Source organism: Acanthisitta chloris, unplaced genomic scaffold (genome assembly GCF_000695815.1).
Source record: "Acanthisitta chloris isolate BGI_N310 unplaced genomic scaffold, ASM69581v1 scaffold8009, whole genome shotgun sequence".
NCBI classification, from domain to species: domain Eukaryota; kingdom Metazoa; phylum Chordata; class Aves; order Passeriformes; family Acanthisittidae; genus Acanthisitta; species Acanthisitta chloris.
The window spans coordinates 20,419-31,778 of record NW_008693029.1 but is presented as its reverse complement, the minus strand read 5'-3'; the positions used below and the strand labels follow the sequence as shown (position 1 = coordinate 31,778).

General features: G+C 42.8%; 1 protein-coding gene across 1 annotated transcript in view; it reads left to right on the top strand.

The window, feature by feature from the left end:
* Positions 1 to 1,906: 1,906 nt before the first annotated feature.
* TRPC4AP (transient receptor potential cation channel, subfamily C, member 4 associated protein) overlaps positions 1,907 to 11,360 on the top strand; it is a gene marked incomplete at its 5' end in the record, with an annotated part of 25,796 nt that continues 16,342 nt past the window's right edge. Inside the window, 6 exons of the mRNA XM_009082909.1 lie at positions 1,907 to 2,035; positions 2,292 to 2,408; positions 5,213 to 5,270; positions 6,451 to 6,506; positions 8,042 to 8,170; positions 9,289 to 9,490. Of these exons, the coding sequence (XP_009081157.1) occupies positions 1,907 to 2,035; positions 2,292 to 2,408; positions 5,213 to 5,270; positions 6,451 to 6,506; positions 8,042 to 8,170; positions 9,289 to 9,490 (691 nt within the window). The remainder of the gene's footprint in view (positions 2,036 to 2,291; positions 2,409 to 5,212; positions 5,271 to 6,450; positions 6,507 to 8,041; positions 8,171 to 9,288; positions 9,491 to 11,360) is intronic.

The window sequence follows — 11,360 nt, the reverse complement described above, 5'->3', positions numbered from 1 at the left end:
AAGGTTAAAAACTGGAGAGAGATTTATGTCCAAGCAGCTCATGCTGCTTCAATCACCCCTTGTAGCAAGAAAACCTTATACTTCACCCCTGAACTGATGCTTCAAGAGCCTTGAAGTTCTTAGTTGCACACAAATTTGGGTATTTGATCAGGAAAAGGCCCCTAAGGATCTGGGAAGCTTATGGGAGGGTCAGGACCCACAACAGCTACACTGCCAGGCTGAACTTTGATGGCCTTGTGTCACTTTTCTGGTCTCATATAACAAGCAGAGAAAATGGTTAAATTCCCAGTCAGAAATTGGGGTATATTTGCATGTAATTGTCTAATCAGGAATTGAATGGCCCTTTGGAATTGTACATTGTATCTGAGAAGGATGTCTCGTCTGGAACAATAAGCAGCAAGATTTCCTGGGTGTTAATTATTAACAAGGAACACTTAGGCTGGCAGGAGGGGAGAGTGTCGGGTAACCACAGAAAGGTGCAGGGAGAGACTGATGCAGAGTGAGAGCAGCTTATACTTTTAGGCCTAGGAGTAAGAGAAAATCCACAAATGTGTTAGGGGAGGTTTAGCTTGGATATTAGGGAAAGGCTCTTCCCCCAGAGGTGTTTGGGCACTGGAACAGCTCCCAGGGCAGTGGTCACAGCCCCAAACGTGACAGAGCTCAAGGAGTGTTTGAACAATGCTCTCAGGCACAGGGTGCATGGTTGGGGTGTCCTGTGCAGGGCCAAGAGTTGTACTAATAATCCTTATGGGTCCTTCCAGCTCAGGATATCCCATGTTCCAAATGTGGCGCTGACCTGAGGATTGAGGTTTTCTTTATTTTGTTGTTTTTATTTAAAGGGTGTATAAATACCTGTAAAATCAGCCAGAAATCCTCCTGGCTGCAAGAATTGTTGTCTGCTTTACCTCTCTGCACAAGGAGAGTCCCTGAGTTGGGGTTGGTCTAGGTGTCTCTGAAGGTATCATAGAGGAAGTAAGTTAAATTTTGTCTGGCATTGACTGGATGGTGAATTTTAATGCAAAGCTCCTAAACTCCTCTTTTACAGCATCTGCTGATGTTAACCTGGAAGTGTTCAGGCTTCAAAATTCAAAGCATCTTTTGTGAATTCCAAGCAGAATATTTTAGTCTTGTGTTGCTACTTCATTTTTTTTTTCCAGATGTAAAATACAGTGGTGAATACTGAGAGATTTTGGTTTATCTTTTAGGGAGAAAGGAAAATTGAAGGAAGTTTGCACAAATGTAGTGGGAAAAGCCCAAGTGTTCTTTTTTTGTGCTTGCAGCCTGTTCCTCAGAGGATAATACCAGTGTAGTACTGATTTAGCTGGTGGTCTCCATGTATAACCAGCCCAAGACTGCAGAGGGAGTTTGCTGTGTATTTGACCCATTCCTCTGGAGCCTGCTTGTGAATCTTGGTGTTTTGGGTCATTGTTGTGACCAGTAATGACTTCAGGGACTTGGCTGAGGAAATACTCATTTCTAGCTGAATGCATTGAGCAATGAAGCCTTTCCTTCTTCAGTGTTCTGTCTGTTTTAGCCCAGTGTCACTTGGGCTAGTGTCACCCATTTCCTCCTTCAGTGACCTGTCAATGAGAGTTCTACTGATGGAATTATTTAGAGGCTAATATGTTCCCTTTTTAGCATATATGGTCAGTATAGAAATACAGAATGAGTTAAGTACTCAGTGATAACATCTGCCCTAAACCCTGTCCTGCTTTATGTAACTTTGCCCATCTGCAAAATTCTGCTCTGGATAAATTGGTGCATGGGAAGAAGTACTGGATTTTGTAATGGTTCTCTCTGCAGTAAGCTGTTTTTCCATGATATTCTGTTATGGGGAGGTGATAAGGTTATTTTCCTGGTTATGAAGCATTGGGCACATGGGAATGATGTTGATCTTTTGTTGCAGATCACAGAGGCCTTGTTAAAGGAGAGAGATAAACAAGCGAAATGGAATGGGATTCCCTTGCTGTTGCAGAAGCTGTATGAGCACAGCCACCCCAACAGTGACTTCTCCCAGTGCCAAAGCATCTTAAAGGTACTGCCTGCTCTGTTCTTCTGAAGGCTAGGGAGAAATGTGTTATGGCTTTCTTTAAAACCTCCTGTGATCGTATTCTGACTCAATCTTGAAGCTCCTTGCATAATGGTATGTGTCAAAACTGACTGGGAGAGAAGGGCTGGGAATGGTTGAAATGATTGCTCAGTAGATCGTGCAGAGTCAAAGGCAACTGTGTTTATACTGATGAACAGTTTTCTTTTTAAACCACCTCTTAATTTTTTGTTACTACCTGCAGGAAATTTCTCCCCTTCTTTCCATGGAAGCCATGGCATATGTTACAGAGGACAGAAAAGCTGCTCAAGAGTCCACGTTCCCAAACACATACACGTTTGACTTGTTTGGAGGAGTTGATGTAAGTGTGGGATTTTAACAACATCCAAAGATTGCTGCATGGTAGTCAGACCCCTGAGAAATCTCCAGTGAGGACTTTGAGGCCTTTGAAGCTCCTAAATGCAAACTACAGAATGACTTTACCAATCTGATGTGAAGCATTAGAATTGGGCCTGTTAATTACAGTATGTAAAGGGTGTATTTTCTCAGGTATTACATCCAAAATGAGATGTTTTTTCTTATATGACATATAAGACCTGGCTATTTTTAACGTGAAAAGGTGAGACTTTTAGTTTTCAATGCAGACAGTTTGAGATGATTCCTAGTTGTGAGATGAAATGCTGCAGCTGCCACTAGAGCAGTGAGAATTTCACTTAGCACTGAGGGGTGTGTGGCAGTTTAAGCATATTGGGCCACTCTCTTAGCCAGGCTGTCTGTGCTTATTGCTTCATCTCTGAAAAACATCTTCAAAGAGAATTCCAAGGTTTCTGACAACTTATCTTTTTGTTTATTTATTGTAATTTGGTCTAACCAAACAGTTTTTGCTCTTTCTTTCTTATCACACTTAGCCCTCACTTAAGTAAAACTGATATTTCTGTTAGTTTGAAATCAGCACTGGTTTAGCTGCTGGTGTGCTCTCAGGTGAGAACAAAAGTCTTCATGATGAAAGTGTTCTAAATTTCCTTTGGTTTTCAAGGGAAATAGTGATACTTCCTGTAGATAGGATTTTAGCATAATGCACAGAACCTGTGCACTGTGGGTGGGTTGGTTTGTTGGTTTTTGCTGGTTAGGGTTTGGTTGACCTTTTTTTTCCTCTTGTGTTGGAGATGGTAAATATCAGATTCACTGTCATTTCCTGGTACTCTAGCCAGAGATTTGGCTGATAGAGGTGGGTTTAATGTGGTTAAAGGCAGTGGTAGAAGGCAGTGTGATGTGTTTCTCTAGAACCTGGAGAAGCAGTGAGGTCTGCTGGTGCTGTGTGTGCCATGTGCTGAGTCTGAGCTGCAGTACTTTAAGCTGTGAAGAATGAGAAACTTTGAAGTGTAGTGTACTCTCTCTGTCCCTCCCTTCCTCCTCCTTCTTCCTGAGCGTGATGTCATATGGTATGGAATATCCCTCTGGTCAGTTTGAGTCACCTGTCCCAGCTGTGTCTCCTCCCAACCTCCCCTGCACCCCCAGCTTCCTTGCCAGCGTGGCTATATGGGAACTAGCAAAGGCCTTGGCTCTGTGTGAGCTCAGCAATAACAACATCTCCATATTACCAACCCTGTGTTCAGCATAAATCCAAAACATAGCCCTATACTAGCTACTGTGAAGAGGATTAACTCTACTCCAGTCAAAACCAGCACACAGAACCACATTGGTGTCTCCTCCCTTGATATGAATCCATGACCTGACAGTGCAAATGCATGGACTGATACAGGATTGGTGGATTTTATACCTGAATGCAACCCCATTCCAAGAAATAAGATCTCCTAACTCCCTTTTTGCTCCTTCTGCCTCTGGCTAGGTACCTTTTTGCCTCTTGCCTTTCTGCTGTTGGACTCCTGTAGTGCTTCCTGCATCCTGCTGCAGTTCTAATGGGATGACTGAGGAAAGCCCTCCCCAGGGAGTGTCTCCCACCACTCCAGTCCTTGGAATGTATGTGAGGAGCACACTAGTGCTGCAGGAATAGGTGGATAAATACATGGGGGTTTATAGACCAGGAAGCATAAATCCTAGCTGGAAAAGTCCACTCTGTAGCAAGGCAGGAGCAATGGTGACTTGCAACCACCCATAAAAGATAAACTTGTTGCAGTAGGTGTTTCTTCCTGGGAAAAGTGCTTTATCCCAAGCTATCTTAGTGTGCTTGTCTCAGGTCCCGGGCCTTGATGTGTGCATTCTCCTCCTGAAACACAACTGTTAGCATAAGCACTGCATTGCTGCTGCAGTCATTTTTCTCTACACTAGTGATGCTGCAGCTGCTCCTACAAACAGTGCTGCAAAATGTCTATTCCTCTTTAAAGCTGCCTATTTATTTGTTTGCTTATGCTTAAAATGTGGCCTCCAGTGCTTTCAGGTGGTTTCCTCTGCAGTTCATTAGAAGAAAGGTAAAGTTAAGTTGGACAAATAGAGCAAGTTGTAAAGTGTAAGTATATGGTTGACTGGATGATGTCTACGTTGCTGTTAACCTGAATTTTAGAACTAGGGCCTTTTTGCAGTGCTTCCTGAAGAAATCATCAGTTCCTTCTGGTGGCCAATTCTTCTTTTTAAATACACTGCCAAACCAGTGCTAAAGGCAAGAGCAACAAAAGATCAGTTCTGCATCTGTCAGAATCACAGCCTTAGGCTTGGAAAACTGATTGTTACACTCCTTAAATAGAACTGAGACAGCACTTGACATACCTGTAAATGTATAGTAAGTACATACAAGGTGATGGGCACAAGCAGTGACTAAGTTCTGGTATGTCTTGGCCTGAAATTTGAAGGCCAACAAGATTTAAGGAAGTTGCAAAATTTGCATCTGTTTGCAGATTACAGCTAAAGATTCCTTATTTTGGGAACTGTTATCTGGATGTATGTGAACTCACATTCTTTGCAGGCCTGAATTGTATAAAACTTGCCAGTGGGACATTGTTTTGTACAACTGTTACTGTTCATTCAGGGTAAATGCAGCTAGTTTTTGTCAGTGTGATTTTGACACCAGTGGGTTTTGATGCAGAGCTTCCATTATTCACGTCTGTGATTTCAGCAGAGACAGACCTGAGTTTGGATTTGCCCCTGACAAATTAATTGGCATTTGTATCTCAGTGATCACTCCCTTAATTCTGTATTTTGTTGTTACAGCTTTTAGTAGAAATTCTCATGAGACCAACTCTTATCACACAGAAAAAGAAGCAAAAAAGTAAGTAGAATGATGTTTAATCTCTTTTTTTTTCCCAGATTTTGCCTTGTGTTCTTATACTGACAGAAATTACTATATTTTTCTGTTATTCTCTTTCCACACCAGTAATTTCCTGTTGATTCATTTAGGAGTGAATCACTGGTTCCTTTGTTTTCCGTGGTACTGATTCGTGCTGGGATTTGGGACAACCACCTGAGCAGAGCTCAGGAGGATTCATACACTCAGCCTAACACCTTCACACAGTGCAGTAAATCTGCAGGCACTGTAAACTCTTACTGCTGCTGTGGCTATAGCTACAGTGAGCAATTATTAATAACAAGTCACAAAACATTGTGTATGTAATGGGAGTTAGAGAGATCGGGAGATAACAATATTGTGCTGTTCTCCTGACCTAGTCATGAGGCTACTCATTTCCATGTTGCTGTGAGGAGAACTTGCCAAGGGGTGCAGTGGCTTCAGCACAACTTTCCTGCTGGAGCAGCTTTAGTTGAGTGTTTTCATTTCCCCTCTGTGGGATTCTGTTGGTTCCCTGAGCCCTTCTGAGCAAAGGGAATGTCATAGTGCACTCCTTGCCCCTCAGTCAGGGAACTTCAAAGGTGAAGGAACTTGAACTTGAGCTAGAGGCAACTGTTGTGTGTCTGTATTGAAAACATATTTAAATATTAAAATGCTGCAGTGAATCAGATTGGAAGTTTTTGTATGAAGTCCAGGTGCTCTGTGGGGAAAACTGCATGAACCGCCCCTGGTTTTGCCTCCAAACTCAATAATTTAGCATGTGAACAGCTCAGGTGTAGAGTCACAGCATCATGGTTTGGTTTGGAAGGGACCTTAATGGTCATCTCACTCCACCCCCTGCCACGGGCAGGGACACCTTCCACTAGCCCAGGTTGCTCCAAGCCCCATCGAGCCTGGCCTGGAACACTTCCAGGGATGGAGCAGCCAGAGCTGCTCTGAGCAACCTGTGCCAGTGTCTCAGCACCTCACAGGGAGGAATTTCTTCATGATACCTAATCTAAACCTCCTCTCTTTCAGTTTGAGTGTTTCTTCTGGTTTCTGTCCTCCCAAGGCATTTGCATGTATGATCTGAGCTAGCAGCCTGAAATTGTGACCTGTTTTGTAGCTCTCCATGTCACTGCTGAGGACATTAGTGTTCCTTGACTGTCTGTTCTCTCCTTTGCAGTAAGTGATGACCTCATCAAGGACTGTTTAAGCATACTGTACAACACCTGTATATGTGTAAGTACAACTGCTAGGGAAGAGTGTTCTGCTGGTCATGCTTTTTTTTTGGATAAGACAACACACAGACTCTTCTAAGCATAATTTAAACTTACTCTGAATCTTTGCATTAATACTCCTTCAGTTAATACAGGACCACCTTATATTTTGGTGTGTTGCTCAGTTTCTGTTTTGTTAGTTACATTTTCAAGTTTAAATCCTCTTGTTTGGATCTTTCTGTATCTGTGTTTCCCTAGGAAAGCTGTGCCAGCTTTTGTTGTGTGCAGCTTAAAATTTGAAACTGGAAATTTCAGTTAACCCCAGCTACAGATCAGAAATGGTTCTGGAGAGTGTTTTAAGTTTGATCCTGCAAATCCATGTGCTGGACATTAGTCCAGTTGATGGCAGATCAGTGCTAAGAAAGGTGCTGTTTAAAGATCTGTGGAAATTCCTTGCCATTAGAATTCTGAAGCTAAAAGCAGGTCTCCAATTATCCATGCAGGGAACATCCTCAGGATTGTTTATTTAATCACACACTTCATTATGCCATAGCTTAGGGAACACTGGTTAACAAAAAGTATAAAAGCACAGGCAGTTAGTGACTTGGAGCAATTGCAAACACATCAGCCTAATCTCCAGTTTGAGTCTTACTGGTTCATGTCTCACTGCTAAGGATCTCTGTGCACATGGGAGGGGGAAGAGAGGGAATGCTTTTTGCTTGACTTAGATGATTTTAAACTACAGATAACACAACTCTTGCAAACTGTGAATAGTAGAATATGCCAAGGAACAGGTTTGCAATTTATAGAGAAGCTGTTGGTTTAATTCTCTTTGGTGTTACTGCTGCCTCTTGAATGAGGAGAGTCCAGGATCACAGAAATGGGGTCTGTGGGCAGCATTTACTGTCCTTACGTGTAGATATTGGGGAGATATCTGAGCTAGTCTAGTTCTGTGAGCACTGCAAGATCTCAGTCACGTGTAACAGATTTGCAAGCAGTGAGGATGTAGTTTTAAGTCCCAGGGAAGCTGGTTGTGCTCTCAACAGAGCTCAGAGCATCAGAGCTGTCTGTAAATGATTAGAGCCAGGTTTCCTGGCCTTAAACTCGGTGCTGAACCCAAGTTCATGCCTCAGTGTGACACTTGGGTTCATCCCTGAGTTGATTCCCACCAGTGCTGGGTTTGGGTCCCTCGGACTGTGCCCATTGAGGGGTTAGGAGGGGCTGTGTTTGCACACCATGCAGTGTAACTGTGGCTACAGTTTTATGGGAGAGCAGGGCCAAGTCTCTGGCATGTTTCCAGGCATGCAGTGTTTACTTCTGATGCAGGTAAACAACTGCCTGGAGATGAAACCTCTCATCCCAGAGCCTGTCATTCCTGCAGGCATCATGTTAATGTGGAACAAGGACTGGAGTGAGCTTTGGTCACCATAAACACAGTGTTCCCTGGTTTCAGGAGTAGCTGAGTGGGTAACACATGGTGGTGTAGAGCTGTCCTGTGTGTGCTGTGCCATGTGGCTGCTCAGGGTGGGCTCTGACTGGGGCTGTGCCTCTTTCTAGACTGAAGGAGTCACGCGGCGACTGGCAGAGAGAAACGACTTCGTGCTGTTCCTGTTTACACTGATGACAAACAAGAAGACATTCCTACAGACTGCAACAATCATTGAAGACATCCTGGGAGTTAAAAAGGTTAGTTACTGGTTTCTTAGTGTTATTTCTGTGGCTTTTCAGGGCAGTAGAACAATGACAGTTGTGTCTTTGGAAGAGTGGCTGAGGATAGGCCTCTGAGCTGCCACTCTCACTTCTTGGAGCTTCTTTGACACCTGAGTGTTCACAGTGAACATTAACTTCAGACACATCTCATACAGAAGCCAAGCTGTTCATGTGGTGCCATGTTGGTGATGCTTTTGCACAGCTCAGAGGATGATGGGAGGTGAATACCATCATCTGAGCATCTCACAGGCATGAAAGTACAGCCAGGCTTGCCAATAAAGAAAATCTCATATAAATTAATTTTTTATCTTTGCCTTCTGATTACACTTCAGGTATTTTATTTGTCTTTCTGTCCTTCTCTTTCTTTGGGGTTTGTCACCTCTAGCAAGCTGTAACCTGGGGAAATGACACTTCTGCACAGATTGAGGTTTTTTAACTTACTTTTGAACTTATATCATTACATCTTAGTGCCCCTGATGTGATGCAAAAAAAGTATTAGAGGTGTGACCCTGGGAAATATGTCCATGTGCATTTTGTGGAGAGGGTCAGAGTCTGTTACATGGTAGTTTTTATTTAGAGTAAGGTCAAGGATTATGTACTTGTTGAAATAGGAAACAAGCTTAGTTTATCTTGAACATAAATGCTTTTGTTTCCCCTGAAAACTGTTTTTTGACAGATCAGGAAGATCTTTTGATGAACAAAACCTGTTCTGATGAACAAAATCTGCAAGTTGATTATTATCTGTGAGTTTCAAAGAAAAGACAGGAGTGGAGAATAAAACTGAGACTTTTAATACCTAAACATAATTTATGGTATTAAATTAAGTTGTGCTTTTATGGTTTTTAATTAAAAAAGGCCTCCAAGTTTTATGTAAATATCTAGTCTTTAAAATATAGATATCTATATCTTTGGAATTGATAAACCTGATCCCAGTTGTCAGTCACAGCTGCTTTCAGACCCTTCCCTTGTCACTGGCTGCTTGCTTCTCCTTTAGCATTGGAAATAACCCGCAGAGCTCCCCAGGGAGGGTCTGTCCATGTCTCTGTTAACTTATTGAACATCACATGTGACTCAGTTGGTTTTGCCTCCTGCAGGAAATGATCCAACTGGATGATATTCCCAACCTTGCCAGCCTCGTGTCCAGCTTTGACCAGCAGCAGCTTGCAAACTTCTGCAGGATCCTTGCTGTCACCATCTCTGAGCTCGACACAGGCAGTGATGACAAGCACACTCTTCTTGCCAAAAATGCCCAGCAGAAAAAGAACTTGGGGCCTTCTCGAGCTGAAATTAATCAAGGTAATTGTTATTTTGTGAACAAAGCAGGACAATCTCAACCCTGTGTGAAGTTTCCCTCTTCCTAAGGTCATACAGTATATGTTTCTGGAGGATACTGTAAGTGTTGTGTCTTACAAAGCACTTATGTTTATCCTCTTCCCTCAGGCAGTTTCCTGGAAACAATCTTTCCTGCTAATGCAACTGACTTTGTAGCTTTCACTTTAATCTGGTGTTGTTAATTGGGTGGGTGAATTTCTGTCATTTCAGCCCTCTCTGATGAACTGAGTGGCTTAAAGTAATTGGATTCGTTTTGTATCCCTCAGTCACTTCCAAGGCAACTCTGAGTAATTCTGTGTCCTCCTTAAAATACAAACTCCTGATCTAACCCTGCATGCAAAGTGGTTACTGTCACAGCAGTTTCTTCTCTGATTTTGTCTGGCATTGTCCTGAGCAGGATCTCTGGCTTTATCCACAAGGAAACTGTATTTAATACTAATTTTAATACTAATGTTGTTGCCCATTGTTACCACACCAGCCTTGGAAATCTGTGGGTCTGATCTCAGCTTTACGCTTGGGCACACTGCAGGTTTCCTTACTTGGCTGAGGACTTCCAGGTGCAGAAGTCTTGCCTGAAAGGATGAGTAGGAATTCAAGAGATTTCAGTTAAAATACCCTCAAATGTAGAATCTGCTGTTTTCAGCTCTTACTGTACTGAAAAGCTTTTAGGCCTCTGAAACAGATATTTGCATAGGCCCATGCCAGGCAAATTTGGGAAGTGAAAAAAGAGATTTTGAAGTTGATTCATTTTCTAACATTGTGTTAGCCCTGAAAGCTCCATTTGCAGCCACTGCCACCTCTGCAGCATCCAGTGAGAGACAGGCAGCAGCATACAGCAGGCAGAAGCTGGGAAACTCTGAAGGGAGATGTAGTTTTCTGCCCTGTGAGTGCCAGAATTCTCATTTAAAGAGCAGTGAACAAGTACGGGTAGGTGTGGGTACAAAGTTTAGTTTAAATCTGTTGAACTGAATAAACTTGGATCCCCCAGAGCTGAACTTAGCCAGGCAAATGTTTAACTAATCATTTTTGTGTGCACAATTAGAGGCTGTACCCAAGACTCTAAAGTATGTTCCATTTGATTGATACATATACACACACACTTTATATATCCCATCTCAGGGAGCTTATTCTTTAAGAGATGAAACTGTTTCATCTAGTGTTCATGGCCAATGTCCTTTTCCACTTGCCTCTGCAAGTGTGTAGGTAAGTGGAGCCTTAGCCATATATCTTTAATAACGGTCCAGTAAGTCAGTTATTGTATGAAAACATGAGGACAAAATGCAGCTCCCCTGGCATTTTGCAGAAGAGTGATTTCTGTCCTTGCACTGCTTTTTCTAAGGGTGCAGTTCCACAATTAAAACCCTCCAACCTGGGGCTGCTGTGGTGTGTTCTCCATCTGGTTTGCTCCATGAACTGATTCAGGAAACTAGTACTTAAAAAACTGACAGCTTTCCTCCCAGCTGCTGCAGAGAGCCAGTTCGGTTTGCTGTGAGCCAAACACCACAGGAGGGAAAATGAAGGAGGAGCATCAATCACTCGGAGGAACACGGAGGTGGAGCTGCCCCTCCCCAGAGCTGCTGCTTCCTTTCATTTTCGGCCACATCAGTTCCTTGGTACTGAGCTACTGTGGGCTCAAAAACAACAGTGCCAGTGAAAGGGAATGGGCTGGAAATAAGCAGTTAAGAGTAGGGTAGAAGCAATCTTTTTTCAATGCAAGTCCAACACAAACCATTTCAACACTGATTGAGTTATTCCTAGGGTATGGACACTCTCTTCCAGTCCTTAATAGGAGACTACACTGACTGCTTCCCTCTTTGGATTTTTTAATCAGATG